This window comes from Medicago sativa, chromosome 2 (assembly GCF_051527215.1).
Source record: "Medicago sativa cultivar Bolivia chromosome 2, Bolivia_mono, whole genome shotgun sequence".
NCBI lineage: Eukaryota > Viridiplantae > Streptophyta > Magnoliopsida > Fabales > Fabaceae > Medicago > Medicago sativa.
Genome location: NC_140750.1, coordinates 11,153,470 through 11,174,567, shown reverse-complemented (window position 1 = coordinate 11,174,567; position 21,098 = coordinate 11,153,470). Strand labels below are relative to the sequence as shown.

The following is a 21,098-nucleotide window of genomic DNA, read 5'->3' as shown; positions in this document are numbered from 1 at the left end:
GCCCAAAGGGATTCCTTTAAAATTAAGGATAAGATTGATGTGAATGAAGTAGAAATGGTTGGGTTATGTATTTTCCCTTTTCTTAGGCGTGAATGAAGTTGACAATAAAAAACTTCCACATAATTCTCCCTCTGATAGACTAAGAGGAATTGAAAATGTGGTTAGCTTCTTTTATATTATCGCTATTTCTGATAAGTTTTTTTTAGTTATAATTCTTTTCTAAAAACAATTTCATCGATCAAGCATATCGTCGCCAACAAGAATAAATTCATTGGTTACTGTCAACGATTTTCCTTACCAAACACATCAATGTATAACAAGAACAATATCACACATAAGCGTTATCAAAAACAAATTCATCGATCCAAGTCACACATGGATGAGGATATGGAGTTCTCAAAACCTTATCAACATGGAATTTTAAGGTGATTTATTCTTCTTTTTTCCATCTTATACGTTGCTTATACTTGCTATTCCTCTTCATGACTGCAACCCTGCAGATTGGAATGTTATTTGGAAGCAACGGGTCCCGCCCAAAGTTCATTCCTTTATGTGGCGTGTGGCTCACGGTTGTCTCCCCAGGCGTACTCGTTTGGCTCAAAAAGGGATCCCTTGTGAACATACTAAAAGAGAGATTTAGTAATTTATTAATATAAATTAGTTAGATAATTTGGTTCACCAGAAGATTGAAAATTGAGAAAGTGAACGAACGAAAATTGAAAATCAAATCGAACTGAATTGTGAAGAAAAGTGAACAATTGAGGAAGCGTTGAAAAGATGGTGGTTGGTTCGCCGGAAGAGATGGTGGAGGGTGAGTAAGCGTTGAAGCAGAACACGTGAAAGGTAATAAAATGAGACTACTAAGCACACACGTGAAATGAAAGGGAGTAAGAGAGATGTCACATGATTGGCACATGGTTAACTTAAGTTGTGTTTTAATCTCATCCTTTATTTTTAATCTAATGTCTGCAATTTATTCTCACCATTCTCACGTACAAATGTCATTCTTATGTGATATGTCCACATACATTCTCTTAGATTTCAATACCATTTGTAACACAAGCAAGTAGGGATATTGATCCTAGCCAAATTTCAACACCAAGCCAACACATTTATTTCGTCCACTATCTCATCCACCTCCTTCACCTCATTTCGGAAAATTCGATGGTTTCTGGTCCAAATGACCTAAATCGGCCGCATGCCAAATGAGCCTAAAACCATTCTTTAGCCTCTTCTTACCCATCTCCCCACTCCAACACTCCTAATAAATGAACAAATATGGTGGCATAATGAAACTTATTCACAAACATCTCATCAATTTAAACAAATGTGCGTCATTTCTCGATGATGTAAGAAAAGGTGACTAGCCATTTCTTCCACAACCTCAAAAGAAACGCTCAAAGTTGATCCATCCGGGGGAAGAATATTCCTACTACGTAGGTAAGTTCTAGTTGATATGTGATCCAAGAGAACTTTCCAACTCAAAGGGATTCGGGTTCTTGCAAATGTTTTCGAAAAATAATACTCTTAAAAAATTATTATATTTTGATATTATATATATGCCGAATATTTCCCCCACACATTAAAATTCCCAGCTACGCCATTGTTTTGTTTTACCTTTATTTAGAAACGTAGTAATAAAATAGCTTAAATATCATAAATACAGGTTGGTTCAATTGGTAAAGAGTTGGATTTATTTTCCTCAAGAACGTGAGTTCAACTCTTAATACTACATGACCACATTTTTTGTGGGTGATCTATAAGTATCTCTGTAAACATTATTTAAATCATGAGACCCGCCATGACTTTGAGGAACTCTCAGGACTCAACAATGAAGGTTGACATAGTTAATAAGGAGTTGACTCACCCTTAAACATACTCCAATATTCATGGAGGTTGCCCTGATCCTAAATGAGCTTCCGAAACCCGACTCACCTAAACCTTTTTCATAAACAAAAAACACACTCCAATACAAAGGAACATTGTTGTAGCTCACTTCTTGGCTTCTAATACACAGCGAAGTTCCCTTCCCTTGATTTTGAATCAGTAACAACTAGTTGAACTGTTGAAGGGATAAAGATTGTGATATAAATTTATCCAATACCTAGTTTATTTGTGGAAAAATCAATCAGGCCTAGAAAATCTAATCTCTTTATTTTTCAATATTGAGGAGACAGTTAGAAAAAATTGAGTTTTCTTATTTTATTTTATTTTTGCCCCTAAATAAAACATGTTAATCTGAGTCACAATATGAAAACCAGAAGTCGTTTTCCTCCTAGACGGTTGAGTTTAATGGCAATGGAACATACATAATAGATAGAGTGATAGACGTTTTGTATTGTCAAAGTGGCCTTTTCACCATATGATTAAAATATGTGAAGATTAGAGTGTTGCAAATTTTGAGACATAAATGAAGTAGCATATAATATTATGCCGAATTCCATTGACATTTTGTGAAAAATGAATATTTTTTTATGTTCATATAGTTTTGTTATCCTTTGATACATTGGATAGAATTTCATAAATTTAAACCTAGCCATTTTATGTGCTCCATACTTGTTCAAACTTTCATAGGCTTATGCTGTCTTATGTTAGTGTTCCATGGATTTATAGTTTTTCATTTTGTTGACGAATCCATTGTAGTTGATTTGCAAATCCATGATTCAAAAATATTATATAACTTGCTGTTCGAAAAAAATGTAATTCCAGTTTCAATAGTATATATTTAAATTGTTGCAGATAAAAAACTTTAATTTGCTGTTAAATTTTAGGTTGGGTCGTTTGATGTTGAGTTTGTTATACGAGACACGACGTGATGTTATTTAAGTTTGAATTTTTGTATTAACTTTAAGGGTTGTTCCAACCGTAAAAAGATAAGTCTTAAATTCAAATATTTTGAGTTCAAGTCTCGAAGTTTCACTAAAAAAGGTAAATATAAATCTTTTATGAGTGTTCTTCATGTCTTGAAAACACTATCTTTTCATCCTTAATAATTTTTTTTAATGATAAAAGGGCCTGCTAGTTGTTGGGGATATAAGTAGGTGAATGTTTGAAACAAACCCAACACAACAAATGACACAAATCGGAGTGTTATTGCAGGCCAAAAAAAATATGAAAGGTCGAGTATTTGACTTCCCAAACTGGCCTTTTATTTTCCTCCCTACCCAATACTAGCTAAGTCACTTGAAATGAGTGAAGGTCTAACATCCCAAACCCACGTTATGATCATTCTTGTGTTTTGAAACAAAACAAAAAGGAAAAGAAATCAGCATTGATATTGTTTTTAACTAAAGAAATGGTTCAAGTGGTAAGAGATTTGGAATCTTTAGAGAAATGGTTAGGGTTCGATTTCATACTCTTGCATGTGAAAAAAATTCGGTTAGGAGAGGAGAGCTCCCCTTATGTGCTCCACAAATTCCCCAACCAATATTAGTCTTTGTTAAACGGTGGTGGAAACTTTTGAATATGAAGAAATCTTTAAATTCAACTAGAAACTTTCACAATATGTGAACTAGACAATTCCTCCATATTATATTATATATTTATTATTTAAGCTATGCAAATGAACAAAAAAGTATAATGTACGAAGATAGATTTTTTGAGAGGAATGTACTAAGATAGATGAACTTGCCAGTGCAGAAATTGTAAAAACGAATTGGAGTTATAATTAAACATATATTAAATATACAAAATCAAGATACGGTATATTTTGACAAAAATGAAAAAGATATTCATTATAAATTAAGAATGAGTTTGCATCAAGATAGCAAGTTATCACATACTATGTTATCGAGATTCCCTCGACCACATTCAAATAAGTCTAAAGAGCAATCACGATCGTGTGATGAAAATCATATCATAATTTGTCAACAAATATCTCTGATGACAACTATCTAATTAGGGTTTCTATTTGAAACGAGAAATACTTAGCGAGAAACTAAATCAAAACAAAGGGTGTGACACAAACATTAAAAGTTTAATGAACTACTCCATAACCCATTGCGCCTGAATTCCGCAAGATAGGAATTAACGTGTTTTTTTTAATTAAAATTAGTGTCATGCTAATTTGCATTTCTCATTTGAAAACATTGGTTTCTTTCCTTTAAAAGCTAACTCATGATTTAGGTCAAGAGCATTTCTCGAAACCCTAAAACCTAAAGGTACACCATTCTCTATATGGAGCAGTCGTTGTCCTCAGCCACTCATTCGTCTCTTAAACGGTTGATCAACGTTACTCGATCAATTTTATTTTTTTCAAAAATAAAATAAAAAATATTACCATTTTTCTTTTTGATCTCGTCAATTGGCGCTGCATATTATGCGCATAAACACCGAGCCGCAATTCTCTTTGGGATGCTGATGCACCCACGATACCTTGTGAAATATAAATTGTGACTGATTACAAATTACAAATAAAAGTAGCCCTTTCTTTGGCTGCATAAAGCTATAAACTATACAATACATGAAGTCGGTACATTTTTATAGTCCAAATGTAAAGCAGATTTTATTCTTTTTATTGAATTTAAAAATAAGAACTCTAAGTCTAAGCCGTTCGATCATAATCCGACGATCAAAACGCAGCAAATATAACTGCCTAAAGTTTCAACTTGCATGCAAACCAGATACCTTATTCATATGTATACTAACTATGACCCTTTACACATGACCATGGTGTTGACAAATATAATAGAAAAAAATTGTTCACATCAAACATCAAGAAGATTCTATTAAATTATAAGTCCTTGTGTCTGCCATAATTTCCTTTTATTCTCCATGCTTTTCTGTTGCGAATTCGATGAGTAATGGAGAATAAAGAAATTAAGACTTTCATACATTGGTTAGGAAATGGCTAATAAAGAGAATATAAGAGATAAAACTCATTTTAATTATGGAAATTATCCAGTTGTGTTGCTTCACTACTAGAAAAATCAATTTTAGAGAGGGTAGCAATCCGTCACTAAACTACCATAATTCCCTCACTAACGAATTTAGTGAGGGATTTAGTGACGACCGGTAATCCCTTAAGAATATTGGCCTTGCTAAATTTTTGTGAGGGATTTTGGTTTCCGTCCCTAATTGACACGGATACAATCCGTCCCTAATCATATAAATCCGTCACTAAATATGAACCAGAAATATGTTAAACCATGGACAAATCCGTCAGTAATTAGTGAGGGATTCTTGTTCCCTCTCTAATTGTGAGGGACTATTCCATCAATTTTTACCAATATTTCCGTCAGTAATTAATGACGGATTGGTTTTCCCTCTCAAATTGTGAAGGCATATATCACTAATTGTGATGAACCTGAATTCCCTCACTAATTGAAACAGAAATTTGCATCACTGATGTAATGTTCAATTTCCTACCAGATTTCATTAATTAATTATATTCATATTTTAACTGCATTTACTATATTAAACCATATTGAACATGTTGGTAATTATAAATATACAATAAAAAACACTTGATAAATTGTCTTCATACCCATCAGAGACATTCATCATCATAGAAGTCATAAGGAAAATGTCAATAAGTTTACAACCATTGTTCCATCTCTCAAAATACATGAAGAGTCACAAGGAAACTCTCAAAATAAGTTTCATAAGAAACGCTTAAAACATTTTTAATGGTACTAGAAGTAGCACATTAGCTAAGTTTGCAACCAAGCTATCAAAATAACCATATATTATACATATTATATATCGATATATCAAGTAGATGGAGGTGGAGGTGGATGTAAATGACCTTGAGAAACCATTTCCATCAATTTAGTCATTTGCTCCCTAAGAAAACGTGAATCTTCCTGCGATGCACGAATCAACTCCTCATGAGCCTTCAATTTCTCTTTAAGTGATGCATTTTCAGCCCTCATTTGTTCAAATTCAGATTGTAAGATGCCGTCAGATCTGGAAGATCTAGACGACTTATATTTCCCTGCTTCCGGGCCCAAACCATATATACGACCCTTCTTATTTACTCCTCCAACAACATCTAAGAAGATAATGTTGTCACTTTCATGTGTAGAAACATCATCCCCTAGTGCCTCCTCATGTGAATCCCTCTCAATAATCCTTTTTTCAAACTCATCCTGCAAAATAATAATATCAAAATAATATTTTATTAACAAGTAATAATTTCATACTTCATTCAGTCAACATAAACAAATTTTTTTTAAAAAAATATATTGAATACATGAATAATTCCAAGTAAGTAGAAGGCACGTGGGATTTGATTTGGAAACTCAAGGTTCCACCTAGAGTCAAAAATCTGTTATGGCGTATTTGTAGGAATTGCCTTCCGACACGTAAAAGGTTGCGGGATAAGGGAGTTGACTGCACTATTGTTTGTGCATTATATAACATGCAGGAAGAGGACAGCATGCTAAAAACTTATACTGTGTTCACTGCTTGCCTATATCAGTTTCCAGAAGCATCAAACAAACTAACATTATGATATATCTTTTTGTCAAGACAATTAATTATTTTTCTCAATCTGCTTCTAAAACATACACTTACAGACTGCTACATATGTGCTTAACAATTAGCATCAGTGTAGAACCTCCATAAAAATAGCATCAGTGTATAACTAGTTCCCAACAACTAGCATCAGTGAACAATTATTTCAGTGCAGAACTATTAAAACAATTAAAAATAGCATACACTTACAGCAATATCCTTTGCTTTTGCGGAAACCCACTTGCTTGGATCACCTTTCAATTTGTGTGTGTATTCAAATATTTCCCAAGATGTTGGAGTAACTTCTGGAGATGTTTTCTAAACACAAAACGGATCAATCAATGTTAATTGAAATTAAAATGCTTAACCTAACAAATACAATTAAACTCAAATTCAATTACTTACTATTCTCTTAGAAATCTCAAATGTTGGAATCGATCCTCCAGTGTGAAGTGGAGCATCAGAAGATTTTCTGTTTTTGCTATTAGTTTGTGCCTTGCTTTTCCATTCATCCTCACTCCATTTTGCATCCAATTTCTTACGCATTTCAACTGGAATCCAATCACCATCATCCTCCCCTTTTCTGACCCTATACATTGCACTTGAGTATAACTGAGAGGCTTTATGGTCAAATGACTTCTTAATCTCTCCATCAAGTTCAGGTAGCCACTTAAACTTCCTCTACAATATAAAAAATATAGGTTAATAATAGAATAAAGCAATATATTGAGAATAATCTACATGAAAAAAAATAAATATAACTAGTAAGATACGTAAATATTCATGAATACTTTCATACATTAAACTCTCTAAACCACATTGCAATCACACTATGTCTCCCGTTTTTTTTTTCTTCAGCCTTTAGTTCTCCATACGTTGTCCAACATCCATCAAACTTTTGCTTCATAATTTTTGTTATCGCACGTGTAGGCGCAATAGGAGGGTCAAACCTATTAAAACAATATTGAAGAAATTGTAAGATACGAGTATGATATATTTAAAATTAAAGGACAAAAAGTAATAAAAGCATACGTGCTCTCAGGTCCTGGACGAATCCAAATACGCTCATCAAGAGGGTCCTCACTCATGTTTGGAGATGAATCCATATCATTTGATGATACATGTGGATCAGCAGCAGATGCATTAGATGATGAAATTTGTGGCAAGCTTGTTGATTGAGAAATGGGAGGGCTAGGAGTAGAGTGGGGAACTTGTGTATTTGTTGTTGTATGAGATGTGGAAGGATTTGTTGCTTGCCCAACAATAGAGTGTGATGGAGTAGTGGCAGCCATACCTCTCCCAAATGAAAGTGTGGTACCCCTAACCCCTCTACCTCTACTGATACCTCTACCAGTACCTCTTCCTCCACCCGCCACAGTATCATTTCCTGCCATCTATATATACATATAAAAAACATATATTTGATTAACACATAAAAATCTGGACACATCTAAAAAACATATAACGCAGATGGCAGATCAAAATAATAGAAGCACAAATCAACATTTACCGGTGTGTTTAACTCTTGAATTAACTCTTAAAATTGCAACGTATGATTGATCGTAGAGAAACACAGACTTTGGAAGATATATTTCAACATGTTAAGATAATATTAATTGTATGTCAAAATGAATCAAACATATAGGTGTGTTTAAATTAAAAGGTTTGTCTAGGATAGACTTTCTAAACAATGGTCTAAATGTAAATTTTTATTCACTTTGAGTAAAAATAAAATAAAATTAATAATAATAAAAAGGAAGAAAAGATCGCACACTAACATTTGCTTGAAAGTTGGACTAAGAAAAAACATAAAATGTCTTTAGTGAATAACAACTCAAATGGAGCTTTACCAATTGGCCAAAACACACCAGCCTGAGATTTCTCACTCATAATACAACACCACCACACACTTGACACAATAAAAAACAATTAACTTTAATCTTTCAAGGAGGAGCCATCACACATTTTCCATGACAATAAGCCGAACACAACAAATCCAGATTAGTGAATCATCAAGATGTGTTATACCAATCTGGAAAAACAAATTAAACATGACAATAACAATGTTGCATTTCAATGTTGGATTGCACAGATATGCAGCAGCACCCCCATTATATTCACACCACGATACAAAATCACAACAGCAAGATGCTCCAGGGTATAATTAGAAAAAGCTCATGCATAACTTTATCACTGCGTGTAGCTAGCTCGTGCAAATAGAAGGAGACAAATTAAGAATTGTGCAGCACATGAAATTATAAAGGCAACATATGCTCTACCATGATGCTAAAAATACTCTCTTTTTTCTTATACTTTGTGACAACAGCCTATCATCACATGAACTATGAAAGTAACCATTGTGTTATCGTTTGTAAAAGACATTCTATCTAATTATGAGTGAAAAATGAGACACATTTATAAGGCATCATGACTATATATGCAACAAAGTCCCATAATTCTCAAGGACAAAATCCACTTATTTCTAAAACTCTGCAGAATAATAGAAGAATAAAGTTTCAAACTTTGCAAACCCCTTTCATGAGACAAAAGTTTCTTATTCAATAGTGGACAAAACAGATCAAAAAAAGGAATGGAAAATAAGTTTCTTATTCAATAGTGGACAAAACAGATCAAAACAGATCCATAATGTGGATTTAACTCCACAAGTTTTCTTATAAAATTGAAAAATAAGTTAATGTACCCTCACAGTCAATAAGTTGGGAAACTGGACTGCTATAGCAACCTTCTAAAGCTATAGACAGAGTTGAATTTAACTTTATCTTTTGTAAAGCATTAAAAATAAAAATTTATGAACCTGGTAGTGTCTTGTACAACCAATATTGAACAAAATCAAAAGATAAATAATCTCAGTCTTCAACAACAATCATTCAAAATACAAAATTAAAAATTAAAAATTAATAACAAACAAAATAAGGAAGGGCTTCGATTTACCTTACCTGTTTCAGAGCAACTTCACTTTTGGATTCAGAAATGTGAGTGAGTTCACTGTAAAACCCCACAAAACCCAAATCAGATTATGATAAAATATAAAATAAATAAATAAATAAATAAATAAACTCTGATATTTACAAAGAGATTACCGTGAGTTTTGAGAGAAGGTCAGATTTGAGGGAACGATTTTGGAAGAAGGTAGGAGATTTGATTTTCAGAGTAAGGTTCGATTTTGGGACTGAGAATCGATTTGAGGTTTGATTTTGGGACCAAAATTCGATTTGAGGTTCGATTTGGTGAAGTATCAGTGTAGATTTAGGTTTGATTTGAGGATTTGAGGAAGAATCAGTGTAGAGGAAGGAATTGAGGATTTGAGGATTTGAGAATCGATTGGAAGCTGTTTGGAGTGCATTTTGGAGTTCATAAGCTCTTTGAGGAAGGAGTTATGAGTTTAGAGGAAAAATTTGGGGGAAAATTTGGTTTTAGGGTTTGTGAAAAAAAAAAAGGGGGAATGTTTTAGTATAGAGGAGGGAAAGCCAAAACGTGAAATAATTAGGGGGGATGATTCAGTTCTGGCGCTAATATCAATAAATTATTTGTGAGGGATTAATTTCCTCACCAACCATATAATTGATATTAGTGATGGTTTTAGTGAGGGAATCATTAGAGAAGGATTATTTCCATGTCAAAATCCGTGACTAACGTTTAACTCATCAATTTTGTGAGGGATTTAGTGACGGATATTTTGTCAGGGATTTTTTGTAAGGGATGTTTAAACCATTCCCTCACTAATAATTGGCAATTCAACTTTTTGTGTTTAATACCGAAATCCGTCCCTAAATCCGTCACAATTAGTTACGGAAATTTGTCCCTCTCTAAAATCCCTCTCTAATTTGCGTTTTTCTAGTAGTGCTTGGCCTAAATATTTTGCTAAGCTGCTGTGGTCGTAATAATCATCTTAAATAGAGGCCAAAAATTAACCAGAGTTATAGGTTAGACTCAGGCCGGAATATGCACGTATGGAAGTCATAATGAATTTTGCTATAATAGTTAAAAGCTAATGAAATTATATAGATAATAATAATTACTTGTGGACAAAAAAAAATACCTTGTGGAATCCATTTTGAATTGTTATTGATTGTCTATCATTAAGCGAAAAAATATGTGAATTTCATAAAAGTGGTGTGCGATATATGGTGGAGTCAACTTTTATTTTAGGTGACAAAAACAAAATGATGTTGATTCATTTAAAATGATAGTACATTAAATACCATCACATATATAGCATCTCTAAAAATATAAATGATGAGTTCGTGAACAAACTTACAACACCCAAGTTAATAGTATACAATAATAAAATGCATACGAATAATATGATGAAATCAAAGTGATTAGAATAATCATGCATCCTATCTACAATGTTAACACTTAAGTCATTGATTGAATATGTACTTGATTGAAGTTTATTTTACAATAAGAATCAAACAAACACCAAAACAAAACGAGAAATCAAACAACATTGTAGAAAACGACGAACAACACAACGTCACACTCAGACGACGAAAACACGAATAAACACAAAAACATAAACTTAATTTTTGTGGAAAACCCTTATTTAATTAGATTAAAAAAATAGAGAAAAGATGCACATAGGTAATGTTAGGCCAAAAAATTACTCAAAACCACCTACTATATATGGGTGAGTTGAGTTGAGGAGAAAGAAAATTTAAAGAGAATGTAAAGTTTATATATCTCTAAAGAAAACTAGGACCGGCTGCTAAGTATTTCATTTGACATTCATAAGTGGAGTCAACTTAAATAACTCAAAGTGGATGAACCATTGAGGAGTTCTAAGCTCTCTACATGAGTTAATTAATTAATGGTTAAACCAGTTTCTACATATTTAATTCACACAACTAGGCAATAGAGACTCAGGAATATGCACTTAAATTGACATGTCCCTTAATCATAATTATAAATATCATGTTCGCATATTGGATTCTAGATTAGTTATTTTAAGGTTAATCTAGGTTCTAGATTAGTTATTCAAGTTGTATATGAGTATTTTAAATATACTAATTAACATTACCAGTAATTAAACGCATATATGGCCGATGCAAAAATAGAACAACGCACTACACTTGTGGCCTGTGGGGTCGTTAGGAATCAAAGAAAGTGACTCAAAAATTCAAGAAACGACCCTTCAATAAAGTATAGTACTGCATATGAATATGCCTTACTTGTTGTTTATGGCATTCATAATGGAGAGCCTCAACTTTGAGGTCTTAAATGGATCCCACATTGACACATCACCTTTTTATTATTTTTAATAATACTTAATAGGTACTCAATCACTTCAATAGAGACCCTCTAATAAAAGTATAAATGAGTCCCACCAATAACTATTTATTTAAGACACTGTCATAGTGGTTCCACCAAAAACTCCAATAACAACTCAAATAATTATTATTTTATTTAAAAGTGGTGTGGGGTCCACTTAAAAATGGGGGTCTTAAGAGACCCTCAAATTTTTTTCCCACATTGGGAGTACTTGGGAGTACCTATTAAGTACTGGATCTTAAATGATAAAGACCCTACCAACGTGGACGGTCTTATTCATTATTATTAAATCATACTCCCTCCGTCCCGGAATAACTGACCCATTTTCTAAAAAAAAGTGTCCCAAAATAACTGATCTATTTCAATTTTCAATACAACTTTCATCATTCCCAATACAATATATCACTAAATAATACTACTTTTATCATTCCCAATACAATATATTCCACTTTTCTCTTTATTTATACACTTTTCTTAATCTCTGTGAAAAACCAAAGTAGGTCAATTAAATTGGGACGGAGGGAGTACTAGTATGGAATAGAAATTTTGCACGGGTAGAGCCTTTTGGGGCTATCATCATTAATCATTAATCATGAATTGCAGTTTAAAGATGGGTATTGACTCAATAATTGCTCATATAGGAGTATGAGTCTATGATATGACTGCCTTTCAATTCAGCCGCATTGTTATTTTTTTATGATATGGTCATGATATCTATAAATACATTGCATATTATTGTAATAATTAAGGCTAATGTTAACTTGTGCCCTCAAGGCACAAGTTAAGAAGTAAAAGTATAAATGTTTTATTGTAATTAATGTATTTGAATTTAACTTTTTGACTTTTAACTAATTGAATGCACAAAATTTAAGAAATAATTTCTACATTTGGATTGCTTAACATGTGCCCCAAGGACACAAGTTAACATGAACCAATAATTAAAGACAAATGTTAACTTGTGCCCTCAAGGCACAAGTTAATGATTCAAATATAGAAAAAAACTTATTGGAATGTGGGCATTGCATTTAATATTTAACTTTTTAATCATTTAAATGCACAAAATTTTAGAGAAAGTTTCTTCTTTTAGGTTTCTTAACATGTGCCCTAAAGGCACAAGTTAACACTACCCATAATTAAACTATAGGAGTAGTAAACATCAAAAGTTAGTCGAACCATAATGCTTTTTGATTTGGTGGATGTGAACTAGTGAAAAGACCGGCTAGAAATAATTGGAATAATATGCTGATCACACGGTAAATTATTGCGAACATAATTGTTGACAAACTAGTAATAACGCCCGTGCAACGCACGGGATACTTCAAGTTATAAGTTATATATGTATATAAGATTTGCAACTATTTTCAACTTGTTAAGGTCTCATCATGCATGTTATTCTTGTAGTTACTAATTAAATCTTAACAAAACTTATCGTTGAGATTCAACTCTTAAATATTGCTATATAAAGTACATCCTAACTAATGTATTTAGCAAATCCTATTATAAAGTGATGTTATTTAAAAAGTATTTAGAACTAATAAAAAAAGTGTTAAAAACCTTTTTTTTTTTTTAAAGAAAAGTGTTAGAAAATGCAAAACTGAACAAAACACAATAACAATGAGGATTAATTCTAAAAACCCAACTGCAGCTTTGAAATTTGATTGTCTACAAAGTTAACATTACAACAATAACATAGACGCCCAAAACAAACTTATGGGACTTAGATGGATCAATCATACCACAAACAAAATGCCCAATATAACTGGGTCTTACAAAGATTCGAAATACTTAATAATAATAAACTAAAAGTCATCCATGTTTCCCTATGTGGTGGGATGCCACACTCGACTCTAACAAAAGATCCTCCATATGTGGGAGTGGTACGGATTAAGAAAACAATACTTGAAATAAAGACTGATACGATAAAAGGAAAAACATAATGATTGAGCTGCAAGCCATTATCATCACAAACTTAGAAGACATCAACTTCCTAGCTAGATCTTCTCAATTTTGATACTCCGCTTCAACAGTTTGATAGGAAGGTTCAGATCTTCATCTGCTTCAGCAGTGGGTGAAACCCTTTTACCTCCGTTGTTTTCAATCACCACATCAGAAGTACCACCAATGCCCAATGGGGTAACAGCCTCATCTAGTTCAACAACAGCAGATGAAAACTTGGGCAGCAGATCCTGTAAACATACATTGTGTTTGTTAAAGTCCAGCCATTAATTAATTTTGAATGTTATGTTTGTTTGACAGAATGAGAGATAAGAAAGGTACATCTGATAGTGTTTATAAGTACCTGGCTCACAGCAAGGCTAGCAGAATCGATCACAAGTTCCTTCCCTTTGGAAGAAGATGCAGTCAAAGTCTCAAGTCCCTTAAATTAATGTGTGATTCATTAGACATTAAGTTACAGGTTGGATTTTGTTGTTAAATTACATTATAGTTGAATTATAGAGTAAACAATTAACTTATACCTCAGACAGCACAAGAGCTGAAGCACCAGCCTGCGAATCACCACTATCTCCTGCCAATCCACTCAAAGAACCAGCCTGAGACAGCACAAGAGCTGAAGCACCAGCCTGAGAATCATCACTATCTCCTGCCAATCCACTCAAAGAACCCCACTCCTATCAAATTGAAATTGTAAAACTAACATTAATTAAATACCATTTCATACATTAATTAAAAAAATAAGTTGAAATGAATACTTATGATTATAGAAAAGCAAAAGAAATATTTACATCCTATAGAAGATTGCCTCCTCCTTCGCCCACTTGGTCTTAAATTGATTTATGATAACTCCATCGGTGCATATCTTACGCACGCGAAAGGACTGTTCAAACCTAGGACTTGTATCCGCTTTGCATTCGACCTTAAACAGGTAAGTGGAATTGACCAAAGCAGAAATCTCGGCTGGAAGAACTCCATGAGCAGCATTCTGTGTTAAGAATGAAGAATTTGAACATATTATGCACATAAGTCTAAAGCATTCTTAAATTCTCAACAGTTAACATGCAAAAATTACAGATTTTGAGCAAAGAGTGTAACAGACCACATCATGTGCCTCCAAGACCTCAGCACATGTCTTGTTAAACAGCATAGTGGCATCACAATCAAATATAACAAAGGTAGCACTGTCGGTATCATCCATGACACGAACTTTTATCGAGAACCTATCAAAACAATTTGTTTTTTTTATTAGCTTAAATGAATTCAAGAATTTGATTGAATTATGAGGTTGGTGATAGTTATTTATACCTTTGGGTAACATTTTTAACGTGCCTATTGCACTTCTCACAAAACCAAAGGCCTGAATCAGCATAAACCATGTCAACAACTTCAGTCCACGATTTGTTGAAGTAAAAAAAAAAAAATATTAAACAACTGTCATTTTAAGAACCTTGAAAAAACATAAAAATTTAATGTTTTGAAGTATACCGTGGAAAGTTTTGATCTTTCCAAATTGGATTGCAACAACAGCGTTCTGGGTTTCTCTGGGTTTCTCCAGATGCTAAGAAAGTGTTCAATTCATCAACATACGAACCAAAAAGGATACATTGGATCTTATGGCTGCATCAAAGTTTAAGTTTTAAATATATTAGAATGGTCATACATTAAGTGTTAAATATGATTAATAGGGAATCTTGAATATATTTTGAAATGTAAACATAGACTATTAAATAAGGAAGTACCCATCTGCTTCGAGAGCAATCACATTAAGCTTTGTAGTCTTTCCATGACGATCGTATTCACGTTCAGAGCCAACTCCAGTAAGCATTCCAACCACATCTAATGAAATTTATAAATATTAAGCAAGCATTCAAGAAGGAAAAAAATGATATAAAGTTAAGAAGTGGCTCATGAAAGACTAACCAACTAAGACTTCATCATCACAAGTGCCTCCACATATTTCAGATATGGGAACAAACTTAAAGGGAGAGCCAGTTACAATGGCAAAAGACAGAGGCATAACTTTAGAAGAAATCTGGAAGTTAAGCTTCAATGGATGTGTTGTGGTTTTGTAGCTACCATTATTAGTGGCAACAGTCAAGTTCTCAAAAGCATACACTCTGCCTTCAGCAATTTGGCTCTGGAACTTGTAAAGTAGAGTCCTCTTAATGGAGGCGTGAATCCGACCTCCCTGAAAATAGGACATCAAAATCAGTGCTTAAAAGTTGAAAGCTTTAAACTTATGTTAATATAAGTTGTATCATTAGACAATCAGCACAAAATTTAAAACAGAGTTTAAGTACTGATTTTTTAATGTAAAATCAAAGTTATAAAATCAGTACAGACTTAAAATCAAAGTTAAAAACTAAAAAACTGTTTTTGACAATAACTGTTAGCCAGTAAATATACAATAAAACCACATAAAAGGTAAAAGCTTTAAACTTATTACTTAAAACTACAATATCAATACAAAATCAGTACTTAATTAAATACACAGTTGTAAAAAATTGTTGTGATGATAACTATTAAGCACTAAAACTTCTTACAGAAAATAAGTAACATTATTAGCTAAATAAGAACAATAAAACAAAAAAAGATTGAAAGTAATTTTAACCTCAGCATCCATAAGAACCAATTCAACAGAGAAAGGCAATGCATTTTTGTTTAAATCGTTGACCAACCACAGCCTAAGGATTATGGCCTTAAGATTCCAACATGTTTCAAAAGTGTTAATTTCAGAAATTGAGTGAAAACTCGCAGCCATTTCAACTTTGAAAACAAAAGCTTTTGAAAGAAAAAAGAGGGAGAGTTTCTGAATACAATGTTGGGATTGTGGTGTGAGTAAACTTTCAATACTTCCCCCAATTTATAGAACCCCGAGTCTACCACATCATCTATTAAAAACCATAAAAAAAATTACACACAAAATAAAAATTTAAACTTACATTGTTATCAAGGCAGAAGGAATCTCTCCACAGCTGCCCTAATTTTCTGATAATGGGTAGATTTTAGAGTCAACTTTGTGGAAAAATATTGAATTAGTGGAATCTGATTGAGAAAGGAAATGGGTTGGTTTTTGTGAATTGGGGATATGTGTATTTAGGTTTAAAATATGAGGAAATTAGGGTTAGATAATGACATAAGGTATAAAGTTTTACTGTGAAACCTTGTTTAGATAAGATTCCTGTGCTACTATTAGCCTGCATCATTGAGAGGGAAATAGACTTTTGAAAAACTTGCATGAAATAAGGGTTGTGGGAAGAAGATGAAAACCTGGTATCGGGGAATCGCTTCCCTGTTGGGTAATCAGTGTTGCGGTTGACCAATTTTGTTTGTCATTTTGTTTTTGTTTGTGAGTTAAAAGGCCGACGAAATCAAATGGGCCTTATTTGAAGCCCAGCCCAATTAAAATGAATCTGAAGGCAATGAAACTATTTGAAGCCAGTGACGTCCATTTTTTGTGTCTTAGAGCTAATTTGAAATTTGAAATCGAAAGCTAAATTAGGATAAAACTTGTACTCTGTAATACTTCTGATTAATAGGTGGCATTGCTTAGAAACCAACACCTGTAATTTGTTACTATAAAGGTGTGAAGTAAAGGTCTAATATTAAGATGACAACTGTGCATTTGGCACGAGTACTCAATATCATTTTGTTTTTTATTCAAAAGAAATGTTAATAAATACTCCCTAAGTCATTATATCTAAACCCCTATTTAACTTTATCTTTGTCCCTAAATTTAAATTATTTTTCAAATTACTAAATGCATTTATTAATTTTTTTCTTAAACATACCCCTAATTAATACTACTAACTTGTCTTGAAATATGAATAGTCAAATTTAATACACATACAAACAAAGGACAATTTGGTAATATTAACACACAAAACAGACACATTAATTACACTGACAACTTTTCTTAAGAAATGTGAAAAAAGCAAAGGAGACTTACATTCAGGGACGAATGGAGTATATCAGTAATCAAGGTTGTCAGACTTGTGAGTCTACACTGACTCATAAAGAGTCTGTAGACTCGATTTGTATACTTGACTCGTAAACTCGTACGAGTTAATGAAAAATTAAAAATGACGTTAAGGAACTTGTAAGTAACACATAAATGACAAATATATGTAACAAAATATCGGTTACATAAAAATTCAAACTTCATAACCAACTTGTTAACAAAAAAATCTCCATAAAAATGCTAGTAAAATAGCAAAAAATTTCCATAAAAAACCTAGTAAATTAGCAAAAGTAAGTAATAAGATTCTAGTTCCTTCCCAATTGAAAAAAAAAAACATAAAACATATATGATAATGTTTTCAAACATCTAATGCTCCAATAAAATTTTGTTCATCATCAAAATCACCACCACTATTGTCATCATCAAGTCACCATCATCATGACCATCATCGTCAAGAAAATAATAAGAAAATAGTAACATGGGAAAAACAAGTAGACTCGCTTTAATAATAAAAATTTGTGTATTTAATGTATTGTAATTTACAATATTTGACGACTTAAAAAATAATTTTTAAATTGAAGATACTTAAAGAGTGTCTCAGAGACACTCGTTAACAAGACCATTTCTGAATTTATATCTTTCTGAAGTGATTATGGCAAATTTTTTCCAATCTTCATCTTACCATACTTCATCTATCTTCACTCCTTCACCCTCAGAGTCTCAACAGGCTACAAGAGGTCATCTAAAAAGAGCTCAACAATTTAATACAACGCTAGTTGAATTGATTTTAGATGGTTAGGAGTTAGTTATAGTTGGAAACTTGCTACGCAAGTTACTCAATTTACACTCACTTGTATATATAGCAATGTTACGACTACTTTACATTTTAGATCATTCAATCAATCTATGAATTTTTATCTCTCTTATTTATATCATAATAGGATCCTTGGAAAAGAATAAATAATTGTATATCGAAAAAGCACCGACTATGTGCAAATTATGTAATGAGTAGTGTTATTTGAACAAATATTTCAAACAACTTCTTTTCTCTCTTTTTATGGGTCAAAAATAATAAAGAGAGAAAAAGGAAGAGAGATAATAAAAACATAATGTAAGTATAACAGAAAAAGTTGTCAAAAAGTGGTTGTACAAATATCATTTCTCTTATGTAAGTGGTTCAATTACTCCCTCAGTCCCGGAATATTTGACCCATTTACTAAAAAAAAGTGTCCCAAAATAACTGAGTCATTTCAATTTTCAATACAACTTTCATCATTCCCAATACAATATAACTCTAATTAATACTACTTTCATCATTCCCAATTCAATATATTCCACTTTCCCCTTTATTTATACATTTTTCTTAATCTGTGTGAAAAACCAAACTGACTCAGATATTCTAGGACGGAGGGAGTACTATTTTATTGTTTTGGAAAGGACTGCATATAAGTCTCTGCACACGTGTAGTTATGATGCAAAGGGGAAGACCCATAAAAATAAAGAAATCAAGCGGGGTGGGGGGCATTGAATTGATGATAGGGTTAAATATGTTTTTGGTCCCTATAAAATTGCGACCTTCTAAGTTTAGTCCTTACTTAATTTTAATAGCTTTTTTAATCCCTACAAAAAAAAATTACTTATAATTTTAGTCCCTGCTAAAATAAATTTTGTTTAATTATCCTTAAACTCTTAAATTTTTTAACGATTCTTTTTATACAAGTTTAGAACACTATGAAAGGTTCATTTACTAAAATCTATAATTTTTTAACATGAAATAAATTAAATATGAATTTTTTAAAATGACAAAAGTTTAAGATATAAGTAACAAAAATATGGACGCAGAAATCAAATTTTTGCGATATTTTTTCGGAGGACCTTTTAATAACGTTCTTAACACGCCTGTAAAAAATTGTTGAAAAACTTAAGAGTTTAAGCATAAATTAAACAAATTTGGATTGAGTAAGGACTAATATTGAGTGCAAATTTTTTTTGTAGGGACTAAAAATGCTATTAAAATTAAGTAATGACTAAACTTACAAGGTCGCAATTTTGTAGGGACCAAAAACATAATTAACCCTAAAATGATTAATGATTACTGTTATTTATGTGTTAGAATGTTCATTACAATATGAACGACTTAGGTTTTTTTTTTTGTGGTGGTCGGGTTCGAACCCTAAACCTTATATATTTTAGGTTAAAGTGCAACTTTGGCTCCCTATCTTTCAAAAAGTTGCGATTTTGGCCCCCTAAGTATGAAAACTACAATTTTGGTCCCCCATGTTTAGGGAAATATGCTCTTTTAACCCCCTAACTTAAGGGAAATATGTCTATTGACCCCTTATCTTTTCAAAATGTTGCGATTATGGCCCCTTATCTTTTCAAAATGGCCCCTTTTTTGGACACGTGTCGCCTTCTCAGCAGTTTTCAAAGTTCGGGGGCCAAAATTGTAGTTTTCAAAGTTAGGGGGCCAAAATCGCAACTTTTTGAAAGATAAGGGGCCAAAGTTGCACTTTAGCCTATATTTTATGCATTGTCCATATCAACTGAGTTAAGTTCATGAGGACATGAACAAGTTAGTTTAGTGGAGACACATTTTAAATAGAATAATTACCCATTTCTTCTAGTGGAGAAAATATGTGAAAAAACAAAAATATATTCACAACAACTTGAGTAAGAATTAAATATAGAGTGAATAGCCAAATGCCCCCTACGCTGAAATACACATGAACCTTGAAATTTAAAAACCTAAAATGGATGAAAACCCCCTAAAAATACATAAGGGGAAATGAAATTGAGGGAAAAGATAAAATTAAAATTATAGTTCAATTGCCTTTGGAAATGGGCTTTAGAAGAAGACTTCTTTGTCAAAATTAGTATCAATTTTAGTAAAACTTAAATCACTACAATCGTTTTACAATGACGTTTCAAAATGTTATGGTTCATACAGTCACCCATAGAGGAAGAATATTTTGTTTATTTCAATTTCATGCGAGTTGAAGAACCAATTCCACCGGCCATCATTTTCATGCAATCAATTATTAATATGGAAGAAAATGTCCGTTGAGGAAGAAGATGAAGTAAGGTTATAAGAAAATGAATAAACGTCTGCTCTTATTTTTTTTCCTTTTCTTTCTGTCACATAATTAACATCTATTCTATTTAATTGTCCAAAAAAACTATTATTTTCACTACCATCTCTTGATATATATTACTTCTATATGTGTATGTATGTATATGATGATACTCTAATCAACTAAACTCTCGCATTGATTTCACATTTAATAAACTTGACAAATATTTAACACAAAGTTCGATTTATTTACAACAAGTTGGTGCTACAGATAATGTAAATTATTCTCCTCACTAAAAATTATCAGAATGGTATCATGACTAATTCGTTTGAGTGCTTTTTATTTTTATTTTTATTATTCAC

General features: G+C 32.3%; 1 protein-coding gene and 1 pseudogene across 3 annotated transcripts; both read right to left on the bottom strand.

The window, feature by feature from the left end:
* Positions 1-5,465: 5,465 nt before the first annotated feature.
* On the bottom strand, positions 5,466-10,015 carry LOC146944500 (uncharacterized). 2 transcript variants are annotated; one of them, XM_085742878.1, is made up of 7 exons: positions 9,558-10,015; positions 9,409-9,462; positions 7,489-7,850; positions 7,256-7,406; positions 6,862-7,137; positions 6,667-6,774; positions 5,466-6,089 (listed from the first exon to the last, which is right to left on the bottom strand). In XM_085742878.1, the coding sequence occupies exons 3-7, from the start codon at positions 7,848-7,850 to the stop codon at positions 5,712-5,714; spliced, it is 1,275 nt and encodes a 424-aa protein (XP_085599004.1). In that variant the 5' UTR covers positions 9,409-9,462; positions 9,558-10,015; the 3' UTR covers positions 5,466-5,711. The 2 variants fall into 2 exon arrangements, with proteins under 2 accessions (XP_085599004.1, XP_085599003.1); XM_085742877.1 differs by having other exon boundaries at positions 9,414-9,462.
* A 3,354-nt stretch (positions 10,016-13,369) lies between these two features.
* LOC146944499 (replication protein A 70 kDa DNA-binding subunit C-like) lies at positions 13,370-16,564 on the bottom strand (annotated as a pseudogene). Its single transcript, XR_015025948.1, has 10 exons — positions 16,316-16,564; positions 15,625-15,892; positions 15,444-15,540; positions 15,190-15,321; positions 15,010-15,088; positions 14,804-14,924; positions 14,493-14,689; positions 14,226-14,378; positions 14,048-14,125; positions 13,370-13,934 (listed from the first exon to the last, which is right to left on the bottom strand). The product of XR_015025948.1 is annotated as a replication protein A 70 kDa DNA-binding subunit C-like (transcript).
* Between the last annotated feature and the right edge of the window lie 4,534 nt (positions 16,565-21,098).